At 56.9% G+C, this 15057-nt stretch overlaps 1 protein-coding gene across 1 annotated transcript; it reads right to left on the reverse strand.

The window, feature by feature from the left end:
* Window positions 1-1398: 1398 nt before the first annotated feature.
* HPD (4-hydroxyphenylpyruvate dioxygenase) lies at window positions 1399-11532 on the reverse strand. Its single transcript, XM_008142683.3, has 14 exons — window positions 11493-11532; window positions 11349-11375; window positions 10329-10391; window positions 9881-9985; window positions 9284-9326; window positions 9013-9095; window positions 7540-7629; window positions 6486-6589; window positions 5992-6069; window positions 5120-5282; window positions 4950-5021; window positions 3085-3207; window positions 1849-1965; window positions 1399-1750 (listed from the first exon to the last, which is right to left on the reverse strand). The coding sequence occupies exons 1-14, from the start codon at window positions 11493-11495 to the stop codon at window positions 1640-1642; spliced, it is 1182 nt and encodes a 393-aa protein (XP_008140905.2). The 5' UTR covers window positions 11496-11532; the 3' UTR covers window positions 1399-1639.
* Window positions 11533-15057: the final 3525 nt, after the last annotated feature.

Below are 15057 nucleotides of genomic sequence, written 5' to 3' on the forward strand. Positions count from 1 at the left end.
CCACGCTGGGGATCTAGCCCGCAACCCAGGCATGTGCCCCGACCAGGAATCGAACTGTGACCTGGTTCATAGGTCAACACTCAACCACTGAGCTACACTAGCCGGGCAAGTCACAGCTTTTTATAGTTTTCCATCCAGAACCTTAAAACCTTGGGAATCTAACACTGCCAGTAGTCTGCAATTAAGGAAACTAGATCCAATATCCTACTGCCATCACTAGAACTCAAAAATGTTGGACATTTAAGTAAGGATACAGTGCTCTTGTCTGCATTTGAGGAGGGAGGGGACGGATAAAACAGGTTGAGAAGAGTGAAATATATGTGGTGTTTGTGGTATTCCAGATAGGTCTCAACTCTGCCCGGTCCAGTGGTGGAGTGACTGAGGGACCCACGAGATTTTTTATTTATTTAAATTATTGTTGAAAGTATTACATATGTTCCCCCCCCAATTGGCCGCTCGCCCCCCACCCATTTTTTAAAAATTTACTTAGCTCGGCCAGTGTGGCTCAATGGGTTGAGTGTCTGATTTTGAAGAAAAATGTCCTTCCAAGAGTTTTAGGACTAGTAGCTCCTCTCCCAACTGCGTCATTCTTTTTGCAAGGGTCATTCACACTTGAGTGTGAACTAGTGAGGCTGTGGGCACTGGAGCTGCACTGAGGGAAGAGGGTCAGATCCCTCCTACCCGTTCTACCTCTCAGACCAGACACCATGTCCCACGGTTGCAGAGCAAGAATGCTCCCCCGAAGTCCCTTTGCTAACACCCTCCCCTGTCTGTGCCCAGAAGTTTGGGCTCATCTTTGGAGATCAGAAAGCCGCCAGACAGGAGAAGGCTGCCAAGTGCGGACCTTCAGACCTTGACTCTTGCTGTTCCCTCTTCCTGGGATGCTGTTTTTCCAAATTTTCCCACGCTGGCCCCCAATGTCACCCTTGATGGAAATTAACACCCCCCTCCAGCTTCACCTCCACAGTCGCACCACCTGCTTTCTTTTTCTTTTTTAATATATTTTTATTGATTTCAGAGAGGTAGGGAGAGGGAGAGTTAGAAGCATCAATGATGAGAAAGAATCATTGATCGGCTGCCTCCTGCACACCCCACCCAGGGAATCGAACCCTCACCTCCTGGTTCATAAGTCAACATTCAACCACTGAGCCACGCCGGCGGGGCCCTGCCTTATTTTCTTGATAGCATTTACCACTTCACCAAACGACACTGTCTTCCCTTCTAGAGTGTAAGCCCTCTGCTCCCCCGGGTTCCAGAGTGACCCACGACCGCGCGGTCCTGTTAGCAAAGCGCCTGCACCCAACCCCTAACCCGGACGCCTCCTGCAGCGCTGCTGCCCCCTGGCGGCCAAACGGCGTCACTGCTCTAGCCTCCCACACAGACACCAAGACACCGCACTGGATCCCGGTCCGCTTTATTACCCTGGGCGGCAGACGAGGGCGTGGTCAGGAGGTGGGCGGAACCTTGGCGGGGGGCGGATCCGAACGAGCTGGTGGGCGGGATCTAGAGGGAATGGCCAGTAAGAGAAGGGCTTGCTGTTCAGAGACTGGGGTGGGCGTGTCCCAGGGCTAGGGGGCGTGGCCCGCCGTGCGCTGGCCGGTGGGCGGGGCCTCGGCAGGTCAGGCGGGACTCGCGGGGTCTACATGCCCCGGACCACTCCGTTGGTCTCCATGTCTGTGAGGTTGCCCCGCAAGTTCTGCTCCTCCTCGAAAGCCTTGAACAGCGCATTGAAGTTGCCGGCTCCAAAACCCTGCAGCAGGAGCGAGGAGGTGAGTTGCGAGTCCAAGAAAGCCAACCAGGCTAACCTGCACGCCCCCCTCGGGCTTGCTGGGGACAGGCGCCCCCTACCTGGTGGTTGTGGCGCTGAATGACTTCCAGGAAGAGTGTGGGCCGGTCCTGCATGGGCTTGGTGAAGATCTGTAAGAGGTAGCCGTTCTCGTCGTAGTCCACCAGGATTCTCAGCTCCTAGGTTGGAGAGAGAGGGCGGGATTACGGGGAGGCCCACCTGCTCCTCTAGCCTGGCACCCTGGGATCCTTAGAAAGTCCATATAGGAAGGGGCTCCTGCACCCCCTAAGCCTTTTCAAGAAAAGACCTGTGTCTCCAACAGTTCCAGACAGCTCAAAATAGATCCAATCAAAATAAATAAGGAAAAATTAGAGAGATCCCCAATTGCATCATGGCTGGCCTGGACCACCTAGTAGCCTCCACAGCGTTCTCCCTGCTTCTGCTTTTGCCTCTTTACAATCCATCTTCCCCACAGACAGGAAGTTAGACGTGCACTGACCACCAGGGGGCGGGGCAGGACATGGCCAGCGTCGGAGACCTGGCACTGGCAGTGGGTGTTGCTGGCCGGATGGGCCCGGACCTGAACAGGCCCGTCAGAGCGGACCGTGGTGGGATGGTGGAGCAGGTGAGCTGGCGGTGCCAGGCCAAGGTGGGTGCGAAGGGAGGCCCTACCCAGCAGCTGGCAGCCGCTAGGGATCCTACCCATGCATGAATTGTGTGCACTGGGCCTCTAGTATCTTACTAAAATGATTAGAAACCCCCAAGAAAAGCTACTATGATTTTTGGCCACAGAAGAACAAAATCCAAAGTCCTAAATAGCCTACCCCTGAGACCTAGGCCGTTCGTCCTTTCATCCACTCTAGTCTTTCTGCTCCTCGGGAGCTAGCTCCTGCCTCAGGACCTTTGCACTGCTGTTCCCTCTGCCAGGACTGCTCTCCCCGCCTTTCACATGGCCAACCCCTTCTCAGCACCTAGATTTCACCGAAATGGCACGTCCTCAGAGAAGCTTCCCCTGACTACCTCCTGTGACGTGGCCCCAGGTCACGCTCTGTCATAGGCTATTCTAACTTTCTGTACGGTACCGACTCTCTGGCTCTCTGGCTCTCTGATGGTGTTCGTGCTATGTACTTGTCACCTGTTTCCCCACCAGAATGCAAGTCCCATGACGGCAGGGGCCTGGTCTGGCTTCCCTCCGTGTCTGGGTGCCTGGGGCAGGGGAGGGCTTTGGACAGCATTTGTGAGGCGGGATGGAACTCGACGCGCTGTCCCAGCTGACCCAGGAGCCGCTCCAGCCTCACCTCCAGGGCGTCAAGGCTCTCCTTCACCCGGATCTTGGCCGACTTGAGCTTCTCCCGCAGCTGTTTGTAGTACGTGGACGGAACATCCAGGAACTCCATGCCCCTCTCTCTCAGGTGGCGAATCTGTTTCGGAACAGGGTCAAGGTCAGCCTCCTCTGCCAGGCTCCACATCCCTAGCCAGGTGGAGGTGCGGGCCAGGAGGAGGCAGGGTCCCTGTCCTGGCTCCCCCAAACGGCCCCGGGTGTGCTGCGACCCCGTCCCCTTCCTCCTCGGGGGCGTGCGGCTCCCCTTTAGGAGAGCAGCAGTCATAGCATGCGTGGCGCTCACGGTATACCAGCTCCCGCACTCCCTAAGCACTGCCTCGCTACGTCCTGACCGGGGTCTCCTGAGGCACTCGGAGGATATTGTCCCCATTTCATAGCCGGGGAAACCGAGGCATTGATTCTCAACGTCATCGCCAGAGGGCCTTTATTAAAATGCCGGCCACGTCACTGCTCTGCGTGCCCCGCGGGGGTGTCCCACCTCAGAGTGGAGGTCCTCACCATCTGCCCCCACTCCAGCGTGCTAACCTTGGCTCCTGCCCCTCTCTCCTTTGCTCACTCTGTTCCAGCCACATGGTCTTGCTGTTCCCGCAGCCCTCCTCTGCCCTGGCTGACCCTTCTGCCGGGGGTGCTTCCCAATCTGCCCTTCCAGCTCTGCATTCTCAAATGTCTCCTTCTCAGGGAGGCCTTTCGTGACCGCCCTGTTTAAATGGTGGCGCCCTACACCCTCCCTCTCCCACTGCCTTGCTGTATTTTCCTCTAGAGCAGGCGTCCTCAGACCACGGCCCGCGGGCCACATGCGGGTGTTTTTGCCATTTTGTTTTTTTTTACTTCAAAGTAAGATACGTGCAGTGTGCATAGGAATTTGTTCATAGTTTGTTTTTTTTTTAAACTATAGTCCGGCCCTCCAACGGTCTGAGGGACAGTGGACTGGCCCCCTGTTAAAAAGTTTGAGGACCCCTGCTCTAGAGCGCTCAATGCCTTCTAACACGTGCACTTGACTTGTTTCGTTTTCTGCCTCCATAGATGGGTCCCAAGTACCTAAAACAGCACCCTGCACATAGTCAGCCCTCAATAAACATCTATGGAGTAAGTGAATGAATGAATGAATGAATGAAGTGGCCAGAGTCACGCAGTGAATTCTTGGTTGGGCTGGGCTTGAATGGGACAGGCCAGGCTCTTGGCCGCTCTGCCACATACAGCCATAGAAGGAATAGGGATAGAGATCAATCAAAGGACTTGTAGGCATGCATATAAGCCTAACCAATGGACACAGACAACAGGGGGGTGAGGGCATGAATGGGGAGGGGGGGGGGGCAATGGAGGGATAAGGACACATATGTAATACCTTAATCAATAAAGAAATAAATAAAATAATAGAAGGAATAGGGAGGGCCCAGCCTCCCCAGGGGCTGGAGCCGTAGACTAAGGCTATTTAATTTGGCTCAAAGGACCTAATCCCTCTGGACCTAATATCCTCCTTTTCAAGGTGAGACAACGAAAGCCCAGAGAGGGAGGTTGAATCCCCCAGAGAAACACAGCAAGTCCCTGGCAGAACTGGGAAGAGAATGCAGGCTTCCTGTGAACTCTGGCACCTGCTGTTTCTAAAGCCCAGAATGTGGTTCTGAAGAGAGATGAACTCTGCGGATTGAGAATGTGCCTGCACACGAGGGGCAGGGACCAGCAGGGGCTCCGTCAGCCCTCGGGGCCGGTGAACGGGGGGGGGGGGGGGGGCTGCCCCCCCCCCCCCCGCTTTCCTTTTTGCAGGGATTGGCCCTGGAGCTGCGTCAGAGGTGGGGCCAGGGCCAGGGACGGGCCTCTCACCGCGGTGATGATGTCTTGGGTCTTGAGAGCGATGTGCTGGACCCCCGCGCCCCCGTTGTAGTCCACGTATTCCTGCGGGAGGGCAACAAGGACACCCCTGTCGCTGGCCCCGTCCCCACCGGGGCCCTCACACCTCTTCCCTGCGTTCTCCTCCCCCGGTCCGGCCCCACCTGGATCTGGGACTTCTTCCTGCCCGGTGCTGGCTCGTTGATGGGCATCTTGATGGATTCCTCGTAATTGGCCACCACGATGGAGCGCAGGGAGCTGTACTCCGTGTGCACCTGCGTGTCGTCCACGGACCAGAAGCGGTGGAACTGCAGGTTATTCAGGTACCTGCGGGTGGCCGGGAGGGCACGTCGGCTCTGGGACGGGCTGGGCCCCTAGCCCCCCTTCCAGAATCTCTTCCCTGAGCACGCTCCGAGAAGGAGCGCCGTTCCCGTCACGCACATCACAGACTTGCACCTTTGTCCTGACCGTTTCCCGTCGGGCGGGAGTACAGTCCTGTAACCAGATCCTTATGGTAAAGCAGAGCCTCCACAGCAGGTGCTTTGAGCAGGGGCCCTTGCTCCTAATTTGCACAAGGGTGCTGCTTGGGTGGGGCCAGGCTTCCTCCCAGCCTCCACCTGTGGGTCACTTTGGGCCTTTTTTTTTCTTTTTTTAAAATATATTTTATTGATTTTTTTTTTTTACAGAGAGGAAGGGAGAGGGATAGAGAGTTAGAAACATCGATGAGAGAGAAACATCAATCAGCTGCCTCCTGCACACCCCCTATTGGGGATGTGCCCGCAACCAAGGTACATGCCCTTGACCGGAATCGAACCTGGGACCCTTCAGTCCGCAGGCCGACGCTCTATCCCCTGAGCCACACCGGCCAGGGCCACTTTGGGCCTTAAATCCTCTGGTCTCCATGGGGACGGTTTTACAGGGAACAAGCCTCAAGCGAACTTCCTAGCGCCTGGCGCTCTGGGCCCCACGCTGGTGTCCTGGGACAAGGACATGGGGGCGCGGGTCTTTGCGGGGAGGGCCTGGGCCCGGGACTCACCAATCCGAGGCGGACAGCATCTCCTGATCGGGCTGGTTCCCTACGATGTGGTCGATGACCTCGAGGTTGCTCTGGGGCCTGGCAGAGGGACTCGGTTAAGGGCTGGAAGTCACTCCCTAAATCCGCTCTCCTTCCCTCTGGCTCCCGGGCGAGGATAACAGCTCCCTGTTGCGTGGCACCCACTACAGGCATCTTATTTGTGTCGGCTCACACGCCCTTACTGGCCCCGTGTTACAGGTGAAGAAACGGAGGTGTAGGGAAATAAAGCGACTTGCCAAGGTTAAGTAGCTGTGAAGTGACAGAGCTGGGACTTGAACCCAGGCAGGCTGGTTCCAGAGCCCATGTTCTTAGGCTCTGTGCTGCCTCTCCAAGCCACCCGTGGGGACGCTCAGGAGCTCCCCAGCAGGCTCGCAACGCTCCACCCCTGCAGAGAAGCCCAGAGGAGGGAGCATTGTCTCCTCTCCTCCCCCACCCCCCACCCCAGGATCACTCACAGCTTGGAGAGGGCGGGGTCCCTGTTTGTCGTGGGCTCGAACCCGGGCAGGAAGAAGCCGGTGTAGTTCATCTTCTCCACCAGGGTGTGCGTCGTGTCCCCATACTACGGGCGGAAAACAGGCTGGCTGAGCCCCTGCGCTCCCTTCCCCGCCGAGGCCAGGCCGAGCTCCATGGCGCCAGCACAGCCCCGGGTCCCAGCCCGGGAGGATCCTAACCCGCCGTGTGATCTTGGACAAGTCACTTCCTCTTTCTGAAATGACTTGCCGTCTGTCATTAGGGGATTTCTTTGACCCTGTGTGTCCCCCAGGCCAGGGGGTCTGCGAGGGCGGGGACGCTTGTTCAACGCCATGGCGTCAGCACCCAGGTCAGTGCCTGGTGCCACAGACAGCTGTGACTAAGTGAAGAATGGCGAGGGCGTTGGATCAGACCACACCGAAGGCGCTGTCGATCGGAACCATCTTTCAGGTGTGTTTGATCCCGAGAAGGAAGGGCTGTGGTTGTCTCTGTGTGACCATAACACGGGTGCGGAACACACACTTGGAGATCGTTGCTTGAGTGTCTGTGCCAGCCACCGTTGTGCTAAGGGCTGTACACGCGTGACCTCATTTGACCTTGACCCTAGGAGGCTTACAGGTGAAGAAACTGAGGCGCACAAAGGTTAAGCAGTGCGTCTCAGATCACACAGAGGGTCCAACCCCAGTCCTTGCTCGTTTAAATGTGGCCACAGAGAGGTGAGGTGATTTGCCCAAAGTCACACAGCTCGCGCAGGGGTGCGGCTTCCCCAGACCCCGCCTGAAGCTTCCATCCCCATGACGTCAGCCCTGGGGAGGAAGGGAAGTGTGTGTGTGTGTGGTGGGGGAGGTGGGGAGATGGGGGTGGCAGGTAGCGCTCATCGGCCTCTGCACCTGGGCAGGCACTGCAGGTGATCAGACTCCGGGGAGAAGGCTGTGCTTTGAAACGCAGGGGACATGAGGAGTCTGGGCGGGGGCGGGGGATCCCGGCATCTTAGTGGGTGCGGATGGCAGGAGGGTGGGGCCACCGAAGTTTACTCACCGTCTGCAGCACAGCAAACTTCACCTTCCCAAACTTATCTTGCTCCACCCAGGGCTCCCGGATGATTTTGGCGCCCCGTTGCCGGGCTTTCTGCAGGGGAGATGGGCCGGGGAGGCGGTGAGGGCTGGACCCTCCGGGAGCCCTGGCAGCTGCTCCTGCTGGATCACCTCTGCGGGGTCCAGCCCCGGGCAAGAACCCTGGCCAGCTTCTGCACTTGGCCCTGGTACCCATGCCTCATGCCCATTTGGCAGATTGGGAAATGGAGGCCCAGGCCCAGATTTGATTCTATGGGAGACAAACCCAGTTGGGGGTGGGGGTGGGGGTCTGTCTGCCTCTCCTAACTCACTCTGTGGCCCTTTCCCCGCTCCAGTCCTCCGTTTCCCCATCTGTAAAAAGGGGGGTTCCATAAGGAGAATCTGAGCTGGCATTAACTGAGCACCGATCATGTGTCAGACCTCTGCCAGGTGCCTTACACACATAATTCATGTATGTATGTATGTATGTAGCAAAACCTACCTTACTGCGTGTCTATGCTTGTCACATGTGAGGCACTGCTGTAGGTATTAACCTCTTTCATCCTCACAGTGACATTATACGAAAGGTACTCTTATTGTCTCCATTTAAAAAAATATATATATATATATATATATTTTATTGATTTTTTACAGAGAGGAAGAGAGAGAGAGAGAGAGTTAGTAACATCGATGAGAGAAACATCAATCAGCTGCCTCTTGCACACCCCCTACTGGGGATGTGCCCGCAACCAAGGTACATGCCCTTGACCGGAATCGAACCTGGGACCTTTCAGTCCGCAGGCCGACGCTCTATCCACTGAGCCAAACCGGTTTCGGCTGTCTCCATTTTATAGGTGAGGAAATTGAGGCACAGAGAAGTTAAGCCACTTGCCCGAGGTCACACAGCAAGTAAGATTCAGGCCCAGGCAGTCTGCCTCTGGGATCTGGGATCTGAACCTCTAAACTGCCTCTCGAGTGAAGGGTTTGGTCTAGAGTCGTGCTCAAGAAATGGCCACTGTGCCCGGCTGGTGTGGCTCAGTGGTTGAGTGTCGGCCTATGAACCAGGAGGTCACGGTTCGATTCCTGGTCAGGGCACATGCCCGGGTTGCACTCTCCATCCTCAGTGTGGGGCGTGCAGGAGGCAGCTGATCAATGATTCCCTCTCATCATTAATGTTTCTGTCTCTCTCTCTCCCTCTCCCTTCCTCTCTGAAATCAATAAAAAAAAAAAAAGAAAGAAAGAAAGAAATGGGCACTGTGATCTCATTGCCCCTTTGAGAGCTCAGTGAGGTAGGGGTGCTGTGGTTACCCTCATTTTATAGTTGTGGAAACTGAGGCTCAGAGAGAGGACACGCAGTTAGGCCAGAGCGTCACTGGAAGTCAAGCGTGTGTCCCTCAACACAGCGGTGTCCTCCGGCCCTGACTGACGGGTCCCTGTGGGGACAGAGGGCGGGCCTCACCTGCACTATGTAGTCACAGTCTTCCACCTCGAACGCGATGTCCTTCACTCCGTCCCCGTGTTTCACCAGGTGATCGCCCATCTCTGTGGCCGCAGGGGGTGGAGGTGGTGTTGGAGTCACGGCCCCCTCACCTGTGCTCCCAGCCTGCTGGGCTCCGTCTCCTTCTAGGCTGAGGCCCCCTCCCTGACCCCTGACCCCTGACCCCTGACCCCACCCATGATACCAGGTCTCCAGCCCCCTGGCACCTCGAACCCCTCGGGGGTCCCCTCACCTTTGTTCCAGGGGTTGAGAGCGGAGGAGAAAACAAACACAATCTAGGACACAGAGGAGCAGGCGGGTGAGCTGTGGCCCTGGGGACCCCCACCCCTCCTCCCTGCTCACCACCGACACCCCTGGTGGGGGCAAAAGGAACCAGAGTAGCCCCCCAGCCTGGGCCCGGCCCTGGGTTGCAGTCCCTGCTCTGCCTTAGTGTGTCCCCTGGTCCTGAAGGACTGGGGCTTCTCGTGTGCCAGCCACCCCGGGGGCCCTGGGGCCTGGGTCCGCTGCTGAGGCCTCGGGCGCTCAGTCTTCTCGCTCTGAGGCCTGAGGCCTCTGCCAGCTTTTCCTGAACATCGTGAGGCCCGCATCGGACAAGGAGGTGAAACTAAGGAGGTCCCTGTTGCGTGCGGTACCGAGGTGCCTGGTGGAGGGGTCAGGGCGGGGTGGGGGTGGGAGGCCGCACGCAGCTCATGCTCCCCTCGACAAGCCAGGCACCCGGGAAGAGGCCTGGGTCAGCTTGGAGAAAGGGCCTCCTGGTCTACCTCACCCAAAGGCGTGAGAGTCTCGGGGAGGGCCCTCTGGTGAGTGGGGGTCCGGTGGGGGGACTCACCTGCCCTTGTTTGACCACGTGGCTGACCACCTCCCTGGACCCGGTCTCCAGGCCCTTGTAGGCGAGCGGCTTAAAACCCATCTTGCTGCAGTAGAAGGACGCGGCCTGCATCACAGAGCAGCTGTGAGGGCCCAGGGGCCGTCTCGGGGACCCACGAGAGCTCCATTCCCCTCAGCTGCTCGGCCCCATGGCCCCAGGGCAGAGTCCCTCCTGGGGAGAAAGGCTGCCCTCTGACCCCTCCTGACCTCAGATAAGATTCCTGCTGGGGTCCGGCCCTGACTGTGTAAATAGGACCCAGAGTATCTGTCCTTCCAGCCGGTCCCAGCACTGGCCCTGATCCTCCCCTCCCGGGGGCCAATCACAGGCTCAGCTGGAGTCCTCCCCGGTCCCCGAGGCCCTCCCGCCTGCCCGCCCTCTGCCCACTCCAGGGCCTCGCCCAGGCCTCTACCTGCTTGGCATTGCCAACCCAGAAGGTCACAGAGTGGAAGTGGAGGAATCGGCCTCTCTCGGGCTGAGAAGGAGAGAGGGGATGAGACTGAGTGCCTGGAGGTGGGTCACCTCCCTGGTCCGCCCCCTCGACCCCCAGCCTTGTCAAGATGCAAAGCTGGTTTCTCATGCAGAACTTGGGCTCCTGGGGGGGCCAGGATTGGGAAGGCCCTCAGGAGGCCTGCCCAGCTTTCACAGAGGGAAACAGCCGGATGCTACAGCAGCACAGATTTCAGCTGGACCTTAGGGAGAACTTCCAGGCAGGGTTAAGAGATGGACAGGAATTTAGGAAGAGGCAGACATTTTTCTCAGGAAGGCGAGGTTGAGTCCAGCACAGTCTGGGGGCCAGAGGTGGCCTTGAGAGTGCATCCTGAGCATCACAAACCCGTCTACTTATTCCTCTTCTTTTTTTCAACCCTCTCCCGAGGATATTTTTTCCATTGGTTTTTATTTTTATTATTTTTTAAAATATATATTTTTTTTTGATTTCAGAGAGGAAGGGAGAGGTATAGAGAGATAGAAACATCAACGATGAGAGAGAGTCATCGATTGGCTGCCTCCTGCACATCCCACACTGGGGATCGAGCCCTGCAACCTGGGCATGTGCCCTGACCAGGAATCAAATCGTGACCCCCTGGTTCATAGGTCGACACTCAACCACTGAGCCACACTGGCCCTCGGCTCCATTGATTTTTAGAGAAAGGGAGGGAAGAAGGTGGCGGGGGGAGGGAGGGAGAGAGAGAGAGAGAAAGAGAGAGAGAGAGAGAGAGAGAGAGAGAGAGAGAGAGAAGGAGAGAGGAACGTCAATGTTGTTGCCTCCCGCAAGCGCCCCGACGAGGGCTGGGGATCTAGCCTGCAACCCTTAGGTGCTGGGCAGGTGGTCTAACCACTGAGCACACCGGCCAGGGCCTTATTCCTCTTCTGAGGTTTGCTGACACCCCAGTCTCCCCGGGCCCCGGGCCACATTTCCCCTTCTGCTTACCTTCTCTCCTCTGTTGGTGTAAGATGTCTAAGGAGAAAGAAAAGGACAGTAAGGCTCGGAAATTCAGCCACACGGTGTTTCTGGAAGTCTCCCTGCTGGTCATGCCCCCTGGGGAGGCTGCCATGGCCCTGGGCAGGCACTTACCATGATGGGTCTTGGTCAGGGCTTCCTGCTGGGAAGACTGGGACCAGAGGCCGGGAGGAGTGCTGGGCAGAGGTATTTAACACCCAGCAGGTCCCGCCTCTGGCCTCTTGGTCTTCCTGGGGGGCAGGGGGAGGAGCTGATCCCAGTCCTGGAAGCTCGTAGGCCTGGGAGCCTGCGATCCAGTGGCCTCCCTGGACAGGGCAGTGCCGCCAGGTCTGGAGAGGGGGAGTGACTGGCCCAGGGCCACTAGGCAGTGGCCAGGGCAAGAAGCCAAGGGCACATTCTTTCTAGGACCACGGGCTTGGACTGTGACCTCTGCCCTCCAGAACCTAACGCTCAGAAGCCAAGGCCAGCTGGAGTGCAGTGCTGGCCCCAGAATTCTTGTTCAGGGAGAGTGGGAGGGGGGATCAGGAAGTAGTCCTGACGCCCCATTTGCAGGACAAGCGTGGGGTTCACATTCGGGTCAAAGGGTTGCATCCATTGGATTCCAAAGTGGTTAGAGGCCCGGGTGTGGGGTTCAAGCCCTGGAGCTGCTGCATCCTGTGTGACTGACGGAAGACACCAAGCCCCTCTGAGCCTCAGTCTCCCCATCTGTAAAATGAGAGCGTGAACGGCGTGGTGGGGATGAAATGCGATGGAGCCCACGTCTTCGGGGAGAACCTGGTGCCCAGCAGGGGCTTTGTTAATGGTGGTTATGATTAGTTATGTTTCTTTGGAGTTTGGGGGGGCTGATGGAGAATGGGGTGGGGCCTTGGTGTTGCCACAGCCTGAGTCTGGGGATAGAGGTTATGGCTCTGCCCCTGGCCCAGGTTCTCAGTATCTCCAGGTGGTAGGGAGGCCTCGCTTTCCCGGAGGATGGCGTGTGAGTGGCTGAGCCCTCTCTGCAGGGAACCGACTTTATGAACTCTCCGGGGGGACGTTTCCAAGTCGTTGCCTGGAAACGCTTTTTCCAGCCCGGACACCGACCGACTGTGTCCATGACTGGGCTGCGACTCTCTTGCCTTTTGGCTCCCAAAAGGTCCTACATCAGTCTTCACAAAAACACTCAGAGAAACAGATCATCCCGGCTAGTAATGACCTCAAGGATCACCTGGCACAACGTTTCGATGTTCCAGATGAGAAAAACCGACAAATAGCAAGCCAGCGCTGGGCTCCTCCCCTCGAGCTCTGGGCCCGGCGAGAGCAGAGGTCCAAGGTCCAGCCTGTGTGCTCTTCCTTTCTCGGTTTTCTTCTGTTGTTATTTTTAAAATCCTCACCCGAGGGTATTTTTTTCCCCATCAATTTTTTTTTTTTTTTTTTTTTTTTTTTAGGGAGAGTGAAAGGGAAGGGGAGAGACAGAGAGAGAAACCTCAATGTGAGAGAGACACATCCATGGGTTGCCTCCCGCACGTGCCCAACTGATCAGCCCAATCGACCAGGGCCAGGGATTGAGCCAGCAACCGTGGAACATGCCCTTGACCGGAATCGAACCCGAGACCCTTCGGTCCGAGGGCCAATGCTCCAACCACTGAGCCTGAGAAAGGAAATTTCTCTTCCGGTCATCCTACCCTGACCACATCCTTGGTTCCTGTGATCTTGTTTGCTCATCTCCTGACCACATCCTTGATTCCTGTAATCTCGCTTACCCATCAGTCAACCACCCAAACTAGAAAGCTCCCTGAATGACCCGAAGCTTAGTCCATATACGAGAGACAAAGGAGCTAGTGGCGGGGAGGGGCGGCGGGGATAAAAGGCCAGGCCCCACTGCTGTTCGGGGCTCAGCCTCTGGAGGTGACCCCGCGGAGCCAGCACCGGTGCGGGACAAACAGTCCTTTTCTGAACCTCCAAGTGTGTATGGTTTGTCGCTTCCCGCCAGCCTGATTTCTGCCCTGACAAGCCAAACTGGCTAGGGCCCTTTCTCTGTTTCCTGGGCAGAGCTGGAGGCAGGCAAGGTGGTCCCTCCTCCTTACTCTGCCCCTCCCGGCACCAGCCTGCCCTCGGTCCATCTCACCCCGCTGCCCCGGGTCTAAGTTTCCAACTGAGAAACCCAGAGAGAAAGGAGAGCCAGAGTGGAGCTCACAGGCCAGAAGGTTCCACCGAGGCAGAGGGCATCCCTGGGCCTAGACCACTTGGACACGCAGTGCGCTGTATGCTGAGCGCCTGCGTCCCTCTGGGAGTCTGGGATTGCAGTGCATGCTGTGCAGCGGGGGCCATGAGACCTGCATCCAATGAAAACCCTGAGCTCTGGGGCTCAGGAGTCCCTGGCAGAGGGCATTTCACAACCCCCCCCCTTTTTTTTTTTCATTTTTTAAATTAAGGTATTATATGTGTACATAGTTGTTTGTTTTTCCATTTTTTAAAAAAATATATTTTATTGATTTTTACAGAGAGGAAGAGAGAGGGATAGAGAGTTAGAAACATCGAAGAGAGAGAATCATGGATCAGCTGCCTCCTGCACACCCCCTACTGGGGATGTGCCCGCAACCAAGGTACATGCCCTTGACCGGAATCGAACCTGGGACCTTTCAGTCCGAAGGCTGACGCTCCATCCACTGAGCCAAACCGGTTTTGGCTGTTTTTCCATTTTTTAACTAAGGTATTATATGTGTAAATATTTGTTTGTTTGTTTTTCCATTAAGGTATTATATGTGTACATATTTGTTTTTTTTTTATTTGGTTTTTTATTAAGGTATTATAGATTTCACAACCCCTTGCTGGAGGAATGCCGTGTGTCCCATGTGACTGCCCGGGAGGGGACCCTCGGCACTTGCCCTGGTTTCCTCTGGACGTGCCCCCCTGTGCCTGTTCCCGGGGCCGGCTTTACTGGTTTTTATTTTTGTGTGTGTGTGTTTTAAAAAATATTTTTCATTGATTTCAGAGAGGAAGGGAGAGGGAGAGAGAGATAGAAACATCAATGATGAGAGAGAAGCATTGATCAGCTGCCTTCTGCACGCCCCACACTGGGGATTAAGCCCTCAACCCGGGCCTGTGCCCTGACCGGGAATCGAACCCTCAACCACTGAGCTATGCCGGCCAGGCGCTGTGGTGGTTTTTTGTGTTTTGTTTTTGGCTGCCTTAGCTACGAGGAGGACTGTAGCTGGCTCCCTAGCCCACCATCAAACCCGGGCTGGGCTCGGGAACCCCGGCATGGTGGCGGCAGCGGTGGGATTGGGCCCTGGGCCCTGGCTCACTGAAAGATGGCAGGAGCACTGTTTGGGGAAGGAAAGGATGAAGGGGCAAGCGCTGTCCTCCCGGAGGCATGGAGGTGCCATTCCCAGCTCTGCAAACACTGGCCTCTCTTCCTCAGACCTTGGCCTGGGTGGCCTGGGCCCTGAGCTCCGTTCCGAAGACCTTGCCCGTGCTCGGCACCTGCCCAGGAGCCTGGGGGCGGCGTGCAGGGCCTCCTTGAATGGACGACACCCCGCTGATGCCTGCGGGGCTGTGGCGTGACCGTGGGGAGACAGCAGCCTGAGCTGCGGCTGAATCTGTTGTGAGAGGTGCAGACCGCCTCTGGGGTGTGACGATAGAGGGGACTAGCCAGATCCCTTGGCCCATTCTGGCTAAAACCGGGGGGAGCCAGTGTCCC

Source organism: Eptesicus fuscus, chromosome 23 (genome assembly GCF_027574615.1).
Source record: "Eptesicus fuscus isolate TK198812 chromosome 23, DD_ASM_mEF_20220401, whole genome shotgun sequence".
Classification (NCBI taxonomy): Eukaryota; Metazoa; Chordata; class Mammalia; order Chiroptera; family Vespertilionidae; genus Eptesicus; species Eptesicus fuscus.